Here is a 21,852-nt window from a genome sequence, read left to right as displayed (position 1 = left end):
CTCCGTTAGAATTTTGGTTAAAATGAGTCAGGTGCTAGGCACGTGTAGCTCAATCAAGGGGTAAATAAGGAAAATAAATGAGAATATTGTAGCAATGATCCCTCAACTTTCACCCAATTAGAGAAATGGTCCATCAACTTAACACAATTGGAGAAATCCCTCAACTTTAACTCGATTATACCAGTGGTTCTTCCAACATGACTCATTTTGACGGAAGTTCTGACTGAGTCGGCGAAAAGGACCATATTTGCATGTTTTCATGAGTTAAGGGACCAATAGTTACATATTTTTAGTTGGAATTGGATTAAAGTTGAGTGACCATTGCCTTAATTGGGTAAAGATATATTAATGAATTTAATATTAATTTCAAATAAATCTTTGCCCGTAACGATAATGTATAATAGAGTAGAAAAGACCATTCACAATTTCACATTGAAATTTTCAAGTGTATAAATACAAAACATGAGTTCAAATAAAATTTCCATTATCAACTAATTGCGCTTTGTTTTTAAATATGAAAATGTCAATAATTCTGCAACTCGTAAATCGTATTTTAGTTAACTTTCAAATCAAATGGGCTTGTTTATTTTTAGCAAAAATCAACTCAATTAAAAGCCATAGGAAGAATCTTAATTCCTTTTTCATGGAAACATTTTTGTTCACCATCATAAACTATAGTGTATGGTCACCATATATCTAATCCTATGTCACGTGCCTTTTCACCTAACCTTAGTTAACTTTTTTCAAATTTAAAAAAGTAACATTGAATGTGAAACTTAACTGGAGTAAAGTCAATTGACACGCATGTGCATGGTGAGCATACCGCAAAATTGACCAGAAGAAGGGCATGGAAGAAGTTGAACGGGTGGAAGAACCACATTGTCATGCATTATTTTCAGTATAAGTAAATTTCTCTCGCAACGCACTTCTATCAATCACAAGGTTCACCACTAGAGTCTCCACTCTTTGGGAGGAGGCCGCGAGGTTGTTTTCGAGGTGGTTTTTGGCCACCCAAATGCCCCAAAGAAAGGAGACATAAGACATCCATAAAACGAAAGAAGCAGCTTTATACATCGCGGTGGGATCGCTATAATCTAACCGATTAGATTACCACTAGTAACACACAAAAAAAAACATCTCAGAACAAATCTAAATATCATCCCAATACCCACATCCGCCTTTTAGAAAGTTACAGAAAAAACACGAATTTAAACAGTACAGAGAGAGAGAGAGAGAGAGAGAGAGAGAGCTCATGGCCAACAACATTACATGAGAGAGAGGCAATCGAAAAATGTGTTCCTTCTCAAGAAGCTGCAGAGCCTGGGTCGGATTTCTGAGAGCCATCCGCAGCAGGTGATCCAAAGGAAGGCAGGAGCCACCCCTTGTCCTGTGCCTGCTCCACGTAGAAGCTGAACTTCTCCCTTGCGTTTGGAATGTCGAGAGCAAGGTCATCTAGCCCGTCCTTGATTCGGGTGAAGCCTTTCGTCATCTGGTTGATTGTGATCAGTCCTTCACTGAAGCACTCCTGAAGCAGGTCTAGCATCCTGTCGTTTTTCTTTTCCATGGCCATGACCAGTGCCTTCTTCACCACCTCGTGGTTAAAGAACGGCATTCCAAGATCCCGGATGCACTGGCAGGCCTCGTTCACAACACCCCCGCTTTCATACTCCTCCAACAGCTTTGCTATCTTGTCCTTTGCATCCTCCACAGCCCAGCCAGTCCCGCCTCCCCAACATCTCAGGAGTCTCTCGCCAGCATGGCGAGCAGAAATCAGTGATTGGGCCGATCGAACAGTCTCACTTCCACTGCTATTTGGTGGCAACTTGCTGCCAATTTCGTCCAAATTTAGAGGAACCAAGACATCATCGATCACAGCCCTAGCCAGGAAGAGAGCAAGCTCATTTGAAGCATCCAAAATGTCCAATTCTGTATCCTCGGCAGATTCCAGAAGCAAAACAAAACCATTAACTATGTCATCGGTTGAAAAGATCTCAATGTGAAGGGCAGAAAGCAGAACAGATGCCATTTCCTTTTCACGGTTCTTGCGATCCATCGCAAGGGTGATCAGCTTCTTCAAGAAGAGTGGATTATATTGAGGTACCCCAAGATCTTCAAGGCTCCGGATCAGTTCTGGGATATCATCTGAGAGAAAATATTCATGAATTATGGCCACAATCTCTTTCTTGTACTGCCTCACTTTTTCATCTTCAACTCGTGCATCGCCATCTTCATCCAAGGACTTCAAAAAGGAAGCATCAAGCCAACCCTCATCTGTCGCCTTGAGGACCAGGGACTGGAACAAGCTAACTGCTGATGGAATGTCAAGAGCAAGGTCGTCAAGGCTCTCTACCAATCGAGAAAAGCCCTTTACCATTTGACTAAAACTAATCAAGCCTTCTTCAGCTGCTTCCTTTAACAGCTTAATTATTAGCGGTTCTGCAGTTTGAATCTCCATGGCAAGAACCAAAGCCCTCTTCACAACCTCATGATGAAAGAATGGAACACCCAACTCCCTTATGCACCTACAAGCCTCAGAAGTGTCTCCACTTTCCACGTATTCCCTCAATAGACCAGCAATTTTTTTCTTCACCTCTTCAACAGTAATGTGGGTGCTACCGCCCCACCTCCTTTCCACAAGTTCGGCATGGTGCGGAGCTGAAAGATAGCTCTTCTCAGCAGTCTGGATTACCTGAACGCCCTTTGAAGATTCTGGGAGTGCTTTCTTTGCCCTGGTGCAGAAGGCAGGAGGAAGGATGTCATCAACCACTGCACGGGCAAGGAACAAAGCGAGGATGTCGACTGCATCCAATATGTCCACTGCAAGGTCATCAGCAGATTCAAGAAGGATGAAAAATCCATCTTTAATCTGGGGAGGGCTAATGACATCGGCATACAAAGATGAAAGCAAAACCGAAGCCATTTCCTTCTCCTTATCATGCCTATCCAAGGCAATGGAAATAAGTCGCTTAATGAAGTAAGAATGATATTGACTTGAGCCTAGTTCTTTGAGGTCAGATGCTGCCACTGCCACATCACCGGTGCTGAAATATTCCTCAATTATGGAAACGACAGCTTTCTTGTATTCATCCAAGGGATCTGTAACAGTTGACTCAACCAGTCGATATGGTTCCTGGTGAGACCAGAGTATTTAAATTAGAAATTTTTAATTCACCTATTCAGAGTACACAAAATAATACATGTAGGGAATATATTGAAACTAAACTTAAAAACATATTACCTCGCCACTGTCGTAGTTAGGGTCATTACGATCAAGAGTGGGTACACCGTCAGTGTCAAGCAGTTTTCCCCACGTGCCCTTTCCACCGCCTCCCTCTGTTACCATCAGACATAGACGAGAAATCAAGTCAACTAATAAAAATACCAGAGAGAGCTAATTTTAACAACCACTGACAATATCGTCAATTCAGCACAACTGAACAACATCAAATAAAAAATTAAAAGTGGTAGAGCTAGATAGAAACTTTACGATTGACCCAAAGATGAACTAATGTACAACATCAAGTCTTCGACCATGTAAAACTAAAGTGCAATCATTTGCCTAAAAAAAAGTTTAAAACTCAACTGATACATGCACCAAAATTGTTTAAGAGCATCATGGGGACAATAATTTAACAAGGACAATTACTTAATTAAACCGTAAACACCATTACTTACAAATCAATGTATCCAATCCCACTCTCTTCAAAACTTTATAAGCTAACATAAAATCAAGGTGAATCGCAAAAGTGCCGAATGGGGACTTACCCTTCTTTACTCGCACAAATTTTCCTGAGTGTGACCGACGTACATGCCTCACGGCTATCCCAGCTGTTGGTGCCTTCCCACCGGCGGGGGCTTTTACATGGTGTTCAGATAGAAAAGATGTAGGAGATTTCGGCGATGACGACAAAACCTCCACATTCTGGCTAGCAATTTTTAACTTCTCCCTCTGCTCATTCGTCAGGAATCCCTCACTCGAGGCCATTTACCTGAAATAAAATCCCTATATCAATACTAATATCGAGTAATAATATACAGTTATTCGATCCTAAATATTACTTTCCAATTAATGACGAAAAAAAAAAATCCCTAATTTAAACTTTTACCTAAGCAAATATGTTACAAACTAATTAACCTATGCAATATTAAACTAATCAAATATTAAAACGGATTAAGTGACCATTATCTACACATCAAGATTACAGCTAAAAACTGTTTGGCTACCAAGAAACTGAAGGAAAGTGAAGAAATACACAAAGCAAAATGCAGCATCAGACACAGTAAAGCACCAATTTCATTTTCCCGAGTCCCAAACAATGAGGAAACCAAACATCACATGCATAATTTTCTCTCTTTCCCCCGTATTTTCTCAGCATCCAAACACCACCGACGTACACAGCAAGAAATAATCCATTCGCGCGAACAAAAGTTTCAAAATTACCTCTGTATACGAAGTCGGAAGAGCGGCGAATCCGTTTCTTCTGTGCTTGGCCCGGATCTCGAGCCAAGAACAGGAGAAGCAATCGGATATCCAAATCTCGGAGCTCCGGAGTCCCACTGGAAGCGCCGAAACTGCAGAAGAAGTGCGAGTCCAGGAACGACCGACGACGATCTGACGGATCGGCGGGTCCGGGCTAATCAGAAAACCAGCGGAGTTCGATCCGAATCAGCGAGTGAAGTCTCAATCAGTTGGCGATTTGTAGAGAGAGAAAGTAAGGAGAGAGAGAGAGAGAGAGAGAGAGAGAAAGTGGATGAGAACGGAAGTGTAGGGAAGCGGAGGCTTTTATAGGGAGGCTACGGTTACATGTACACGTCATCACCGTGGGGAGAGCGATAGGGCCGTCCACGTGGCCTACGCGCTAAAGCCAGCATGGACTGTTTTGCTCCCGTCTTTTGCTTCCACCCGGCCCCGGTCTAACCGGGTAGGGTTTCAGTTAGGGAAATACGAATCTGCCCTTTTTTGTCGTTTTGTTCTATTCACGTTTATCCTTGTTTCCAAGAAATTTATCTCTTGACGTTAAATTTTGTTGGGTGTTATAGTAACTCTACACAAGCAATATCATTTCATGAACAAACTTGATGAACAAGTTAGGTAAGATAAACAAGTTTAGTAAGCAAATTTTGGTGACACTTCACACACGTTGCGTCAACTGAGCACTTCACACCGCGTTTGCTGTCGTCACTTTGCTGGAGGTAAGCATGATATTGAAAGCAATTTCTTGTATTTGGTGAAAGTTATCACTAGTTTGTAGGACATTTTTGCCTTGTATCTTTTGATTGACCGACTCTTGGGTTCTTTTAATGCAGCTTGTCATGGTTCGAGGGTCATCATTTAGTCCGCGGCCCATGGGCAGGCTAAAGTGGGTTAGCCCGGCTGTAGTTTGGGGCCGGTCAGCCCGGCTCGGTGAAGTTTCAAACTCTGGTTAATCTTGCATATAAAAATCTAATAAATCTTTACTGTAGTTAAATAAATATAATGAAAAATCGACTGTTAATTTGCACATAGGAGTGGAGAGAGTTGGTCAGATTCTACTGTGGCACTATCGGCCGGGAAATGAGGTCCCTACAGTGCGTTTTGTGTTTGGGTCAATTGCAGAAGGAGATGAGATGCTGATATTTAGGCTCACAAGTTAAAATCCCATTTTGGATAACGTGTTTTGGTCACCCATCCACACCATTTTTACCCAATAATGTAATTTGGACACCCATCCACACCATTTTTACCCAAAATTTTCAATATTGGCACCCGAAAAAGTCCTCGCACAGGATGGAGAATCAATAGAATATACCTCTTCCCCTATTGTCGACTCGGAACAGTGCTAAATCATTTTTGGGAAAATTTGAAATAGGTCCAATTTTAGAGACTACTTTTTAAAATAGGTCTAATTTTTAGTGACTTTTGACTTTTGAAATAGGTCTAATTTTTAGTTACTTTGGACCCATTTCAAAAAACCTCATCATTTTTCATTTTCTTATTAAAAAATACAAAATCAATTTAAAAAAATAAAAAAAAATCTGAAAGAGAGAATTCTTGAGACCCGCAGCCAGCAACCCTCGTCTCTTCCGGCGTATCTCATTCCATCACCGACCCTTCTTATCAACGGAAACCTCGACATTACCGTCGTCCTTAAATGATTTTTTTTCTTTTATGTTATTTACAACTGAATAATTTGAAAAATTAATTGTTAATCTTGCGTATAAGAATCTAATAAATTTTTATGGTAGTTAAATCTTGTATAAAACCCGATCACTGAGTAGTAGATACTGTAGCCGTCTCTAAAAATTTATTTCATTTTCAAAATTAAATAAACTAAAATAGCAAAATCATTTTTTATTTATTTTCAGAAGTATTATTAGCACTTTAAAAATCTTATAGAATAAAATTTTTGAAGTTACAATAATAATCTTTTTTTTTTTTTTCTTTTTTTTTTTAAATAGATGGATTGTGTCCAAATTATCTTGTAGCCCAAAAATTATGTGAAAAAATCCCCTCACAAAAACCCCTACCCGACCACCGCCTCCATTTTCCACAGCTTTTCTCAGCGCCAAAAACGTCGGCCGGCAATTACAGTATTACACTATCACAAAAACCTCCCTCTTGATTCGATTTGCTTCCAATCTCTTCAATGGAACCCAATCTTCCATCGCGATCTAATCGCAAGCGCCCTGTCCCCGAAATCTCCGACTCCGATTCCGATTCTGACAGACCCACGGCGGAAAGGAGGGTCAAGTTTCCCAAGGGGAAGAAGGCGAGACGGGAAGACGAACCCGTGAAGATACCCCGAGCCGACGAGGACGACGACGAGATCGGGGTTGAGTTTCCGGACCCCCGTTTCGCCGCCAAAGAACGCGAGAAACGACGCCGGTTCGGTGACGACGGGATCGGCGGCGACGATGTCTCCGCCGCCGAAGTCGCGTACGGCGAGGAATTGGATTACGACAATTTCGTGGAGGACGGGATTCAGATGGAGCCTTTCAACTTGGAGAAGGAGAGGAAAGAGGGGTATTTCGATGCCGAGGGGAATTTCGTCGAGTACGCTGAGGGAAATCGAGTGAAGGATGCTTGGCTCGATAGCGTTGAAGCTGGAGTTACGCAGTTACATGTTCCGAAACCGAAAGTCGAAGATGATACGGAGGATTTGCCACCGGAAGATGAAGATATTGGGAAGATTAAGAGGCGCATTGCCGATGTGCTCGAGGAAGGCGAAACGGTGTTGCAGGCTCTGAGGAGGTTGAAGGGGGACAAGAAGGTGAAGATGTCGCCGGAGACGAAGAGGATTTTCGATCAGCTGACTGAGGATGCTGTGACACTGATGGACAAGCATGGGGAGTATGATGTGAATCATGAGAAGAAAGAGATTTTCGAGCGGGAGGCTCAGGGGTATGAGACTTTAGCTAGGGCAAGACTCGAAGGCATCCCGGCCGCGCCAGTTGCTAATGATAACAATGGTGGTGAAACAGCTGGAGATGGATATGATATGTTTGGTGAAGATGATGATGAAGATGCTAATGCTGCTGCTAGACCGTCGGATTCTAACGGAGGAGGAGTCGGTTCGTCCGAAGGGCAGAATGATTATGTGTTTGATGAGAATTCGGGGTACTATTATAGCAGCAGTTTGGGGTACTATTATGATCCGTCTACAGGGCTCTATTGCTCCGCTGCATCTGGGGTTTGGTACTCATACAATGAGGAGACCGGAGTGTATGACGAAGTTTCTCACCATGATCAGGCTGCTTCTGCTGCGGCTGCCACCGCTGCGGCTGCAAAGTTGTAATATCTGCACTTGTTGATGGGTTAGAATTTCAATTTCATATCAATGTCGCTTTTTTGGTATTTTTCTTGCAGAACACGAAAGATATTAGACATGATTAGCATAATTTCAAAATTAGTGCTAAAACATAATCGCCTCCCTTTATTACTCATTAACCTCTGAAACTTCAGGCCAAATTTAGAAGAGTTAAAGAATTCTAAAATTATATCGGCCGATTGAAATGCACTGTTGCTGCTGAATTTAATGCTACATTTCATAACAGGGTGTATAGATTTGATGATGATAGTGATAGATCAAACCATGTTAGGCCTCTGTGGAAGCAAAAGATTATAGAACTTATCGTGCAGAAAGAAACTCTTTCCCTTGCTATCGACAGCCTTTTTCCACCCGCACCATCCGCCACTCACAATTTTCTTGTGTTCGTCACTGCCTGTGTAGTGGGGATCGAGTATTAGAAACGCGCAATCTCCGCTTGCTTCATTGTAATCAACTCCCAAGAGGGTATATGCAAGAACTCCACCACCTACGTTCATATATCAAATCATACGAGAGTTTTTCAATGTGTTTCTTGACTTCTGCAAAATTTCCATGCCATCTTTAATCCAGAGAAAAACCAAATTTACGGGAGGGAACTAACCGATCATAATAGGCGTTCCTTGAGTCTCAAAGTGCAAGGCCAGCTCTCGACATTTTTCGGGAAGCTCGGCTCCAGATCTGACATTCATGACTTTGCAACTAACCTGTTCAGTAAAGAAACCAAACCCTGTCAAAATCGTGTGCATTACATTCGAGAAATCCGTAAACCACATTGATGATACTTACACCCAAAAGCTTGTCCAGAACAAAGCTCAACTCGATGGCACCAATCCATTCCCGCGACCCAACGAAAGAGGGATCTTTATCACCAATCTCTACAAGTGACTGCTGTATTTCCCTAATATCACTTGGCTTGTCAGATGAAATTATACGATGCTGATAAGTAGCAATTAATCGATACCAAGCAAATCCTATACAGGTAAATTTATTACCTATGCGATGGAACTTCTACGGATGTATAGTGTTGGAGTCGGAACCATGAAATAATCGTCTGTAGAGACCGATAAGCACAACCCCAACCCTAGCAAGATAACAAAACAACACTTAAGAAAACTGAATTTCAAACTCATCAGAGGGCCTAGATGGGCACTCCTGCAAAAAATTATTAGACAGCTTTAATCCGATCATTATGAAATTCAACCTAACCGCAGCTTAACATGTATACTCGACAAGATATTACAAATACGAGGTATAGGATATCGCTCATTACTGAATCATTGAAGGCATCTTGTAGATAATGATGGTATTCATAAGAGCCTTGCAACAAAGACACACTGCCCCCAGAAACTGCATAAAGACGTAATAGTATCAAACAAAATTCCACTGATCAGAGGCAGGGAAAGGATATAAACAAAGAAACAAGAGCAGCCACCAACCCCCGCTGCTTGGAATCCCGATATGTACATCTTTAAGCAAAGTAGAACCTGATACAACCATAGAAATGAATCAAACGAGTTAATATCGACAAAAAAAAACCAAAGAATAAGAAAACGTTTCTTTTTGGAGATGAAACATAGGGGAATAAGAGCCTTGCAACTGACAAATGAGGTTTGCATATTCAATGGAAAATGAGGTTACCTTTCCGTGTTGCGTCACTCCTTACACCATCCCTCAATGTAGAGAAATCCAGAGCGTTGGCAATTCTTAGAAGAGGACGATCAAAAGGTAAACCCAGTCTTAGGTGTAAAGATTTTCTTACTTCAACTGCAGAAAGCAAAGATGAGATTAAGATAACTAATTCTAAGATCCAATTACAAAAGAAACTTGTACAAAGCTTCCTCTCCAAAAATCTCTGCATCTAATAAATAATACAACCTTTTCCACATTCACAAGCACTGAAGCAAAAACAACTTTTTAATCATGGAAGAAATGTAAGTATTTATTTTGAATATAAAAAAGAACAATCTCTAAACTTCCAGTCGGGAGCCACTTAAAACTAATAAATCGATTGTGCCCTGAAAGTAGAAAAATTAATCGTTGCCACTGCCTACCTTGCTTCATTTCTGTCTCCCCGTAGTTGAGTTCATAGATAACAGTGATTGGATGCAGAACACCGGGAGGACTGAAGTGATACGGATGTAGCTGAAAATGCAATAAACCAATAGTTACTTGAAATTAGGTCTGGTTGTGCCGATAATCATTAATCACTGTATTAGACTTTTATTCAACATTTGTGTGAATTGGCATCGGATACTACGGAATGCCCGGATAGAGCTTAAGGTTTTCAAGTGTGGGCACCTAAGCGCTAGCTAGTCCAGAATTATAGGCACATGGAAAGAAAGTGTGGAAAAGAAAGTACTCTCTTATACTATAAATAATCTCATGTTTCTGAATTTTAGGTATTCAGATGGGTAGTAATAGCAAGAGATCGATATGATATTACAAAAGAAATGGTTTGCCTTACCTGAGGATGTTGGGCTAAGAGGTTGGGTAGGACTGTATTTTTCACTAAATTAAACTGATCAATCAACCCCGGGATCATTAACTTCGAAACTGCATGCCTCAGCGGGAGACCCTTGACCGCATAGCAAAGCACTTCTAGCTTAAAATCTACCACCAAAATTCTGGCTTCTTCCAAAGCTGAAACCACAATTTAAAATCCATTAAACTGAGTAGAAATATAATCTCCACTAGAAAACTTCACATTCGAAAATGTATAATATGTACCTCATATGATTAAGAGTGAAAGCAATACCTGGAAAATATTGAGCAACGGGGGCTGTCGATTTTTCAGACTTATCTGAACTATTCAGCAGAACACTTACTTGGATTCTATCTGCATGCTAAGCAGGAAAGCTATTCAAAAATCGAACTCCAATACTTACTGTTATTGCTGAAAGAAGGATTAAATAAAACTACAGAAGATAAAATATTTCCAAGATCTCAATAAGCAATGAATCTCTTTCATTTTTCTTACCTCAGCAGAATATACCGGTGCACCTTTTTTACTATCCAAACAGAAGTGGGAACATGACAAAAGATCAGCATCAGACTCTTGAGCACTTTCTCCAAAAATTTTGACATTTGAGAGATCTGTGTCAAAATCCAAATCTACACCGCGGAGGATGACAGGTTGAGGTACTTCAGCAGATGTTTTGCTTAATGCTTCTACCATGTACGCAGCCTTTGGATCTTTGAATTTTGCAATAACTGCTTCAGTTGCACGTCGAAACATCTTTTCTGAATCTAATTCAATAGTACACGAAAATAAACATTAAATCAATTTCCAATGAACCACATGGATCTCTTCATCTAACAGAGTAAATAGTAGCTAAATTTCATCAAAACACAAGTATGAACTTCAAAATGAATGAAAAGGTCCAAAGCAAAAACGGAAAAGCGAATATGACCATTACAGCTCATATTTCCGTTGACTGACACTCGACAAAGCCTTCATTATTAAAGGTCAACAATGGAATCATCAAGGCCAGAAAATCTACCACTCTACTACAAACTGGCGTTCAACCACTCCGAAAAAGCCATTGAAAATCTAAATTTCTAGATTCGGATAAAAGATGCTACAGAAACCACGTTATGCACTCATTTTAGTAAGTAAAAGCTCCTACATTGTACTTCCTACTTCTGCTCTGAACAGTCTGTCCCTCGTTCATCCACAAGCAACCCAAATCACACTAGCAAATATAACAAACTACAAAGCATGAACCAGCACCAATGCTCAATCAGATAGTTTACACAAAACTACGAAAATGCACCACCGAAAAAACCTTACCATTTGGCATGTTTACCGGATAGTAGATTGGGAGCTTAAATGGAAGCTCACACCGGAGCAGACAACCCCTCTCCCAAACATACTTTTCAGGATGATCTTCATACAATACATTCACAGCTTCAAAGCTGGTCAAGCTCGCGGATTTAGACACGAAAAACTGAATGTCGCCGCCACTAAAATCCGCAACAGCTCCAATTACTTGTTGACTGTCCAGTTTTCCTCCTTCTCCGGAGAGAAGCTTCCGCAACCTTCGAGCCGCCGCAATTGCCTCGCCAGCGGCGCTCTTTCCATCACCGGAATTCGCAACGATTAGTGCCCCGATCACCTCAAATCCTTTCAACAGTAACGTCCGAAGCTCTTCTGCTCAGGTTACGGAAACCAATCAAACTCTGAACTGAAATTGCTCGGAAACACTATATTCATAGAACTTATTCAATTTTCCCGGGAAACAAACAGAATTCAGGTACCTGATTCTCTGCGGTAGTCTGGAGAGGAGGAATCGGTGTGGATGCATCTGACGGTGGAGACGACTGTGAGTGGCGGGAAAAATGGGGATCCGATCAGCCATTGGAGGCCCGCTTCGTTCTTGCAGAGGACAAGCTTAGGGCATAGAACTCGAACACTTGTACTCTCGTTTACGTTCTCCATTCACTCTGACTGCGAGCCTTCCCCAAACCAGAGCTGCTCTCGTCTTCCCGATTTCACTGCCTTCCGCCGTCTCGGAGAAGCCGAAACTTGGATAACTGAAAATCGGAGGGGGTTTATGGGCCGTTTGGGTCCAGTACTTGCTTAATCGTGGTACTTTGGCCCATTGGACTTGATGATTGGATCCACGGGGTTGTTTGAAATTTTTATTTGACATTTTAAGCCAAAATGGTCTATGAGATTTGCCTAACTCGTCACTTTGGTCTCTAAGATTTGAAATCAATAGAAGTGGTTCCTGAGATTATCCACCATCAATCATTTTGGTCCTTTGGTGAAAAGTTATGTTAAATAAGGATCAAAATGACAAAATGACAAAATTACCCTCAATATAATAAACAACATGCCAAAATGATTTGATAAAAATTGAGGGTATTTTTATCATTTTATCCTTATTTTATGGAGATTTTATATTGAATGACCAAAATGATTGATTGTGGACAAACTCAGGGACCAACTCTATCGATTTCAAATCTCAATGACCAAAGTGAGGAGTTATGCAAATCTTAAAGACCATTTTGGCTAAAAAGCCTTTTGATTTTTAGGAGGACTAAAACTGTTTTTTGATAACTAGATCAAAGGAGAATCGAGGGATAAACAAAACATGTACGTGGAATTTTTTTCTCCTGTTATATTTTTGTTTTATTTTTTGGAACTTTTTACGTCCAATTGCTCAAGCGGGTGAATCACTTAAGCAAATCTAGATTATTGATGCATTGCAAGACCCACATGCATTAACAATCAAGAATCAATAAACCAAGTGTTATATCCTATATGACCCAAATTTGTGAGTACCTGAAACTTTTTTTTACAGAGATTCAAATAAATGCACCTTACCATTGGCCGGGTGCTCATATTTCCTCATTTGAATAGAAAAGGGGCTGGAAACCTCCATTTTTTTATGTATGTAGGGCGAAGGTGCCGTAATAAACGATATCTTCTTGCATTGGAAGTAGAAATACCACTAAGCCGAAATATAAGTGGTTGTATGGTTAGCACTTTATTTTCGACCTTTTAGATAAGGCATGTATCCACATTTCATTTTATGCAAGGAAAGCTCCCTATGATTCCCATCAGTATTCTAGGCAGGGTAATACACTGCTTATTTTCTTTTGAGATTAATACTTCGGAGTCAAAAATTGGAGAATCCAATACTGAAGAACGACTTTCATGGAATGGGCGTTTGCATTATTGGACCGGGACGCCACTGTCTAGCACCCGGATGAACCCGTTTCATGAAAGTCTTAACATTGCCTCCCATCAACTGTTTTCATAAGCATGTTGTACAAAACCAAACGAGATCGGAGAAAAAACAGTTCTTGCTGGTATATTATATATAAAACCCTGAATCTGGGTCCTGAAAATATCAAAACATCAATGACACCTGTTGCAGATTGCAAAATATAGACCTAATACCATGTATGAATGTCCTTCAAGCTCCTCTGCCGCCATCATAAATTACGGCTATTTTCGCCAGGTACTACTCCTTTGTAGAACTACTTAGCAGTTGCACAGGGAAGAACCCAACACCCTAGGTTCGAGTTTTGTCGGTTATGTCTCAACTGCCAAGCCTGCAGATTTAACACTCAAATATGTCAGGTCTTATGTCATTAAGCAGTGAAAGAACATCTTGAACTTTGTTTTTGGTCCTAAAACTTCAACAAAAGCAAATTTAAAATATTCAACAGATGATTAGTCCTTTAGTTTTTAATCATACCTTTCCCAAGTGAAGCGTTGGGGTTCTCCAACAAAGCAAGCCTGAGTTCTCCTTCAATCTGAAATTAAGACGAGAAGAATCTCAAACCCAAAGTTTTAAGGACACCAACACACAGAAAGAAGACTAACAGCAACACTTACGCATTCTCATCTATACAGCTGTCAGTGTTGTTACAAGCGCCGCTGCAGAAAACATATGAATCATTTCCCACGAGACATGTGCCAAAAGATGTCTTGCTTGGGCTAGATAATGCAATCGTGTTTTGTCGTTTGGTGCAACAGGTCGTCTGAGAAGCATCTGATGAACGGAACTTCTTTTGAAGCCTCAAAGTTCTAGGAAAACAGTTTGGTTGATGTTCAGGTTCTTCAAAAGATAAAACATGGCATTCATGATTGCTTCCATCGTCCTTCGAAGAATCAACCGCTAATCCAGGTGCCTCTGATGTGTTGTCTTCAAATGATCTGCGGGATGAGGCAGTCCTTGTGCTGAGAATATTTCCTTCACTATTTCTCAAAGTACTTACCACCACCATTTTGTCACTGCAGTTATGTGGCACTCGATAAGAACACTCAGACAAGCAAGGTAAAGTAGGTCTGTCGCTTAACATAGGCTTTTCAGAAGTTTGCTCAGAATAGTCTGACTCAGTTCCACGTTCTGTAGATGATTGTGATTTCTGCTGCATTCTGCGGGAACAGCTGAACAATGTAAAAGATGACTTCTTCACTTTCGCATACTTGGAATCAGAAGCACAAGGTACAAGATTGATCCTGATCTCCACATTGCAACCACATATAGATTGAAGTGAATTTGCAATGATCTTCCATGACTTCTCAGCCTTAGATACATAATCGGGATGGCAGAATTCCAATTCAGCTATTGCTAAACCTACATTGAGCATTACTCTGTTAGTGCACATGAGCATAAGAAAATCCATTTCCGTCTTTTATAAACATGAGAACATTTTGCGTGTACGGAAATGTCATATAACAAGCCAAATTAAGAAGATAAAGATGTTGATCCAGCTCATCCTGATTTCTATCTCCCCTAATTTTTAAATATGTTTGTATGTGGTTTTTACCATAATTTGATGATTAATGATCATGTACTAGATACTAGTAGACGTATGTACCTTGACCAACAAGCAAGGAAGACAATTTTCCCTGTTTCTTAAGAAAATTCTTGAGTGAATTGGATCGGCATAAATCTGTAGTTCTCTTCCATATGGCTTCCAACTTTCCATCACTATCCTTCCGCATGCCCAACTTGTCTGGTGTCTCTAAATTGCATGAACAAGTGGCACGATTCTTGAAGCTCTCCGCCGTCGCTGTGGATGATATACCGCCATAATAACAAAATATATCAGAAACCAAGGAAAAATATCCTTGATATGAAAGTTCGACTAAACTAACGAGTTGGAAGTTATGGATAAAGAAAGGCCTTTTCCATGAATGAAATTAAAATGTAAGGTATTCGTCAGAGTCAGCTAATACACTTATTCTCACCTCTCTCTTGTGTACTTCTCAAACACAATTTTGTACCATTTCCATCCAAGGACGAAGACTCCACGGAGCTTAGCTGCAGCAGAGCTGCAGTAAGCCATGTCACTTGATTTTTGGACACCCTTAATTGCTTCTCAGTTTCAGAGAATATTCTCAATCCATAGCTCAGTTTCTGCAAGTCCGTTTCAGCTGCAAAGAAGAAAATTGAGACAACAACCTTAGTATAAGCATATAATCATGAGATGACAGAGTAATTAACAGCAGTAGACATAACGTAGGCACGATGACCACTCTAACCAACAAACATTTTTAAAACAGATTCATCATATACATCGAAGAAATAATAGGCATATTGAAATATTAACTTATGAGGACAATGCATGAGAAATTTATATAAGATAGATCATACATGACTCCTTGTAACAAGTTCCAAGTAGTACTCGGTTCATCTATGAGGACACTGAGAAAAACCATTAATAATTAATTTACTTCACCATTAATCAAAACCAAAATAAACAAAATTTTGGGTCTAAAAATCATCCTCAAAGAACTATCATTTCCTGTATAGATTTCTGATGGAGCTTTTGGAGAGTAAGTACTAAGCGACAATATTACACGTGCAATGTTAGACTACTTACACGTGTGTCTACTGCAGAAATTTTTTCGGACTTCAGAAGCATTGTCCTGACATTTACCAGCAAGAATGTCCATAACAAGATTTGCCAACTGTGATATCAGTTGCATGGGATCAATCTGAGATCTCATCAACTCCCTGGCCCTTATTACTGTATTAGAAGTGTCAGATGACAATGCCAGATCTAGTAAACCGAGTAATTCATCATCCGAGATAACTCCAATCTGCATAACAACAAAACAGAAATTCTCATGTAAGTATTGGATAAATAGAGTGTGCTATATAAACGTAAATAATGAATAAAAACAGATGCCAAGAACTTACAAGCTCGTATGCCAGGCCCATTGTGATTTTTTTACCAAGCAAACTTAGCTGATCAAGCATCATCTCTGCATCCCTAAGTGAACCATTTGACTTGGCAGCAATGAAGTCTACAGCACCCTGATCAAATTCAAGACCCTCTTCAACACAGATTCTCCCCAATCTGCTTGCAATATCAGCATCCTTAATCTTTGGAAAGTGAAACCTTTGAGACCGTGACACTGCACTTCGGGGAAGCTTATCGACATCAGGAGTGAGCATCATGAAGACAACATGTTGAGAAAGGTTATCTATGCTATTCAAAACAGTTGCCCAAGTTTCCCCGCGCATCAGGTGGCACTCATCAATAATGAAAACCTTAAACCGTGACGAAAGTGGAGGAGTAGCTGCATTCTTAATAAGGGATCTAACCCTGTCTCTCCGATTGATTCTCACAGAATCAACTTCCTTGATGTCCCTGCTCCTTCCAGAAAAATACAAAACACATTCACAGCAGAGACCACATGGCCTATGCTTCTCATGTGAAAGGCAATTTAGTGCTGCAGCAAAAATCCTTGAGGCAGATGTCTTTCCTGTACCACGAGGGCCATGGAATAGATAGAATGAGGTTATTCTCCCTCTAGCGATAGCTCCCAAAAGAGACATCGCTACTACATTTTGTCCCACTAATTCATTAAAAGATTTTGGCCTGAATTTCTGACTCAGACTCCTAGGGTTTTCTGATCGTGGACTCATATCATTACGAATGTGTTTCGAGCTCCTCTGGTCATAAAGCGCACTCTCATCTACATTCTTGTATAGCAGAGGGTATTCGTCTACATTGAAGGGAAAATTAGCTTCTCTGAATCGAGGGGTTCTTGACCAGCAGCAGCTGACCTCGCAACTAGGGCGATTGTGATCCACAGCATCAGCCTCTTCATTTACAAATAAAGATGCACTATGGCTTGAAAGAGCATCACTTGCTGAGTGGCACGGACTGCAAACTTGACTAAAATTACCAACTTTCCTGGATGAATTTATATTATTTTTGCGTTGTGATTGTCTCCTTGATGCAATCTGATCTAATCTTTCTAAATTTGATGACCTAACAGCTGCTTCATAATCCCCATCCTCCAAACGATTGATGCCTGTCAAGGCCAATCCTTTATCCATTTGACCACCACAGTACCTATCGCTGAGTAATTTATTTTCATAAACATCTTCCTTATCTGATACTGAAAAATCAAATTCTTTAACTTGTTTGCTCCTAATTGGACGATTCCCTGTGCTTCCAATCCACTTGGAATTCTCATGCAAGATCAACCTAGATTTTCCTAAGCCACGATCTAATTCAAAATCATCTATGTAATCTCCTCCTTGTCCATACAGACCCGGATTTTTTGATCTAAAAGAATGATGTTTGCCAGAGCCACCTTCTTGGAAACTATTCATGAACCGCACAGAAATGTCATTACTCGAATTCGTTTCCCAGTTCACATTCTCAACCAAAGCAGAGAACTTGCTCATAGAATTAGTATCAGGATCCCTTAGAGACCTCACCCTCCTCAGTTGCACGAGAGTTTTCGAGATAGGAATATCAAAAGAATGTCGCCGCCCATCCATCATTTTCCCGAAAAAAAAAAAAAAAACAACCAATCAAACAGAAAACTCAGAATTCGCCCTCTAAATCCAAATTTCAGAACCCCAAAAGAACCTATGCATTCCCGACCTGAAAGAGGCAAGCCAACAATACAAACATCAAAAAGGACAACGGAAAGAACCTCTAATAAAAAAACTGGTAAAGAATGCGGTGGCCTTGATTTCTCAGAAAACCCTAAACCACAAAACTGGAAACAGAACATACACACACACACACACACTTATACATATACATATACATATATATATATATATATATATATATATATCAGCATTGCCATATTAGAGAATAAAAATCAAAACTTGAGCATTTTTACAGAAGCAAAGAACAATGCAGGACCTTTTTGCTACAGTATAACACCATGAAATTCACAAGAGCCACTTTCTTCTTACCTCTGGACTCCAAAATCAAAAACCGAGAAAGCCATTTCCACCATTTCCAAGAAAAAGCATCAAAACCTCACTGCTGATTACCCCCTTCCACCAAAACCTGCAGTCCCATTCCCATTAGCCCAAACCACCACCATCCAGCTCAACACCACACATCTAGAGAAAGATGTAGAGAGAGAAAATAGTCAAAGAGAGAATCTAAAAGTTCAAAATTTAAACAAAACAACAAAAAATATTCAAATGCAAACAAAAAAGGACAAAGTTTGAGCGAACCCAAACCTCCGAAATAGAGATTAATCCGAACCCGCTTCGAAATTGGGGAAATTTTTCAAATGGGCAAGCGTAAAAATCGGAGTAGAATAAAGCCCCAAACCCTAAAAACAGAGGAGGTCTTGGTGGTTGAGCTCCGTGGAGGAGGAGCAAGAGGCAGGGGAAGATAGAGAAGGAGCGGCCAGTGGCAGAGTTGTAAATGCGGTGAATGCGAGGGGCGGTTGGGTTAGGGAGTGCCATTCAGATTGCGAGGGAGGAGCCGACGTGGACAGTGGGGAGAGGACAGAGATAAATTTGGTCAGAATTTTTCTGATGCTTGTTGCAGAGTTTATCTGCAGAGAGAGGAGAGAGAGAGAGAGTAACGTAGGTCGGCTTGTCAGTCTCGGAAACTGAGAAGGGGTGTTTTGGTAATTTCGCACTCGGCGGTTTTAGTTAGTTTTGTCCCGGGAAAGAGCTGTATCTAGCGGTAGATTCCGTGCGTCCTTTTGCCTTTTTCCCACGCGCATGAGTAATTTTTTTTACCATGGTTCTGGGTTTTTTTTTTTTTTTTTTTTTTTACCATGGTTCTGTTTGTTTCCCGGGAAAATGGAGGAAAAGTCAAGAAAGTTTGAATTATTTGTGAGTCTGACTGTACAGTACGCGCATGAGTAATTTTTTTTACCATGGTTCTGGGGTTTTTTTTTTTTTTTTTTTTTTACCATGGTTCTGTTTGTTTCCCGGGAAAATGGAGGAAAAGTCAAGAAAGTTTGAATTATTTGTGAGTCTGACTGTACACTAAATTGAGGTGAGTTTTTTTTGGAAAAGAATCATCGCCGTATCCTTTTCTTAAGGATAATAAGGATTCTGTAATTATGTCTGTTCATCGTATATCATACGGTTATAAATTATTTAAATTTTAAAATTTAAATATAAATAGTACCTAACAAAAACTAACCACAGTATACGATAAACGGACACGATTGCTGAATCTCTAGGAAAATGATCCAACAAGAATTAATTTCCACTTTTTCTATACGCACTACTTCGCTGCTAAATTTTAATCACAAATAAACACATGTTCAAATAATTAAAATTAAAATGGATGTTTTGATATAGGTGCTTCGCTTTTGAAATTATTAGATTTAACAAACATAGATTTTAAACTTTTGATCAAACATTCTTATCTAATTTTTAATAACAAAAATTACATATATTTGGTTTACCAATCAAATGACAAATTAATATCACCTAAATCCTAAAATGTGGGAGATATATTATTCCATAATTCATTTCAAACGACACTTTTCATTACTCAAATAAAAATATCATTAAAATTCTAAAAATACAACTAACATCCTATTAAACATAACGTACCAATTATGGACATGATACCTGAATGCATATATGTATTAAACATAACCTACCAATAACTTGGTGCATAATTGGTACATTATATAATCTTAGTTTTGGTACGTATTAATATTTTGGTACATTACAGATTACTAATTTTGGTATGTTATGTGATTTTTGTTTTAGTATGTACCATGGTATTGGTACAATGTGTTAACCTAACTTTCGTACATACAATCTAGTGGTACGTTGCCCTTAAAAAACAAAGAATTTTTCATATTAAAACTTTGTATTGAAAATTAATTATATCAAATTCTTAACAATTAATTAATGGGACAATGATTCAATCAAAATTTTCAAACTTATTTTCTTTCCACGAATTTAGGGATTTTAGATATGATCAGTTTCAATATAAATAACTCTTATTTTCATTTTTTTTCTTTAAAATTTACTTAAAATGATGAGTTGGAAATTTAAAAATGACATGGATAAAGATGGAAGCACCTTAATCAAAATACAAAGTGTTTTAATAAAAAGTTGAAAACCCACAAATGTTTAATTAATAAGATGTAGAATTGGAGTGCTTTTATCTAATTTTGCCAAATTAAAAATATGATTGGACACGTGTCCATCTATTATTAGGGGTTTAACTGCAGTTGCTGCTATTCTTTCAACAGTGGAGTAGTTTTTTTTTTAATACTACAAACATATAGGTATTTGAGACTTTATGTAACATGGCCTCTTTGGAATTTCATAAACAAGAATAGTAAGTTTTGGACTTACCTATATATGAAAATAATTGACCGAAAGTGTGTTTCTTATTGTGATACTAATATAAGTATATTATCATCTACGTAAAAGATGAAATGTATTTTTATTTTTTTTTATTTAGGGCATGTTTATATAAGAGCATCTCATTCTTATGTGGCATGATATGGATTAACAACAAAGGTGATTAACATCAATTTAGAGTAAATTTGAGGTTTATTCGTTTGTTTACTTACGGAAGAGGAATAAAAAGTACTGCGAGCCCCACATAAAATTTGGAGTCCGATTAACAATTAACAATTTTAATGGAATGGACATTATTTTCATTCTAATTTATGACAAATAATAAATTGCTTGGCTTCAATTCCTCCTGCTTGCCCCAGTTCCTGATTAGTAAACATGCCCTTATGATTAAAAGCGTTTTCCTACCACATTATCCATCTTTTTATTAGTCAAAGTTAGCAAACTATTTGCTAACTCGTCAATTTAAAGACAAAATGACATGGTCGTATTGAGTCGTGTGTTATATTGAAGTTGAACTAGTCATAAGATACACACACTTTAAGCATGTCGAAAGAGTTTAACACAGACACATCTACGACTCGAAAGCATTTCTACTCAAGACTAAGTCGCTAACATTACTCCAAAGAACCCCAAAAGTCTATGATCTTTGTTGTTGTTTGGAGCTACCAAAAAATGACAATCACTAGATCTTGTTGAAGAGAACTTGTAAGCTCTAGAGAGAGTACTACTGTACCTGCAGAAAGAGAACTGATAATATTAACTCTTTGCAGAGCCATGGGGAAGTATAAATGGCAGTGATCTATCACCATGCTTTTGCAGCTTTGAGATATGGCGTGAGAGACATGCTCCAGAAAAAGTATTGACATGTCATGGTGGCATGGCTTTGCCAAAGTAACACCTACAAATTTAGCTCTTTGCATAGCAATGGGGAAGACAACCTTCACTGCATTTGCACCTATGTT

At 39.3% G+C, this 21,852-nt stretch overlaps 4 protein-coding genes across 4 annotated transcripts; 1 reads left to right on the top strand and 3 right to left on the bottom strand.

The window, feature by feature from the left end:
* Positions 1 to 1,047: 1,047 nt before the first annotated feature.
* Positions 1,048 to 4,731, bottom strand: LOC137712635 (MA3 DOMAIN-CONTAINING TRANSLATION REGULATORY FACTOR 1-like). The gene is made up of 4 exons (XM_068451748.1): positions 4,442 to 4,731; positions 3,766 to 3,989; positions 3,239 to 3,333; positions 1,048 to 3,130 (listed from the first exon to the last, which is right to left on the bottom strand). Exons 2-4 carry the CDS (start codon positions 3,983 to 3,985, stop codon positions 1,304 to 1,306), a joined length of 2,142 nt encoding a protein of 713 aa, XP_068307849.1. The 5' UTR covers positions 3,986 to 3,989; positions 4,442 to 4,731; the 3' UTR covers positions 1,048 to 1,303.
* Positions 4,732 to 6,484: 1,753 nt separating this feature from the next.
* LOC137712675 (uncharacterized) lies at positions 6,485 to 7,848 on the top strand. The gene has a single exon (XM_068451802.1). The coding sequence runs from the start codon at positions 6,627 to 6,629 to the stop codon at positions 7,773 to 7,775; it is 1,149 nt and encodes a 382-aa protein (XP_068307903.1). The 5' UTR covers positions 6,485 to 6,626; the 3' UTR covers positions 7,776 to 7,848.
* A 42-nt stretch (positions 7,849 to 7,890) lies between these two features.
* Positions 7,891 to 12,346, bottom strand: LOC137712674 (probable Ufm1-specific protease). Its single transcript, XM_068451801.1, has 13 exons — positions 12,066 to 12,346; positions 11,599 to 11,958; positions 10,786 to 11,054; positions 10,564 to 10,651; positions 10,273 to 10,448; positions 9,860 to 9,950; positions 9,447 to 9,572; positions 9,245 to 9,292; positions 9,079 to 9,155; positions 8,801 to 8,889; positions 8,595 to 8,706; positions 8,410 to 8,512; positions 7,891 to 8,295 (listed from the first exon to the last, which is right to left on the bottom strand). The coding sequence occupies exons 1-13, from the start codon at positions 12,244 to 12,246 to the stop codon at positions 8,066 to 8,068; spliced, it is 1,950 nt and encodes a 649-aa protein (XP_068307902.1). The 5' UTR covers positions 12,247 to 12,346; the 3' UTR covers positions 7,891 to 8,065.
* Positions 12,347 to 13,635: 1,289 nt separating this feature from the next.
* Positions 13,636 to 18,139, bottom strand: LOC137713802 (protein STICHEL-like 2). The gene is made up of 7 exons (XM_068453159.1): positions 16,475 to 18,139; positions 16,155 to 16,374; positions 15,520 to 15,705; positions 15,147 to 15,341; positions 14,158 to 14,902; positions 14,018 to 14,075; positions 13,636 to 13,871 (listed from the first exon to the last, which is right to left on the bottom strand). The coding sequence occupies exons 1-7, from the start codon at positions 18,074 to 18,076 to the stop codon at positions 13,797 to 13,799; spliced, it is 3,081 nt and encodes a 1,026-aa protein (XP_068309260.1). The 5' UTR covers positions 18,077 to 18,139; the 3' UTR covers positions 13,636 to 13,796.
* Positions 18,140 to 21,852: the final 3,713 nt, after the last annotated feature.

Source organism: Pyrus communis, chromosome 13 (genome assembly GCF_963583255.1).
Source record: "Pyrus communis chromosome 13, drPyrComm1.1, whole genome shotgun sequence".
NCBI lineage: Eukaryota > Viridiplantae > Streptophyta > Magnoliopsida > Rosales > Rosaceae > Pyrus > Pyrus communis.
The sequence above is the reverse complement of the archived record's forward strand: the minus strand, read 5'-3'. Positions and strand labels throughout refer to the sequence as shown.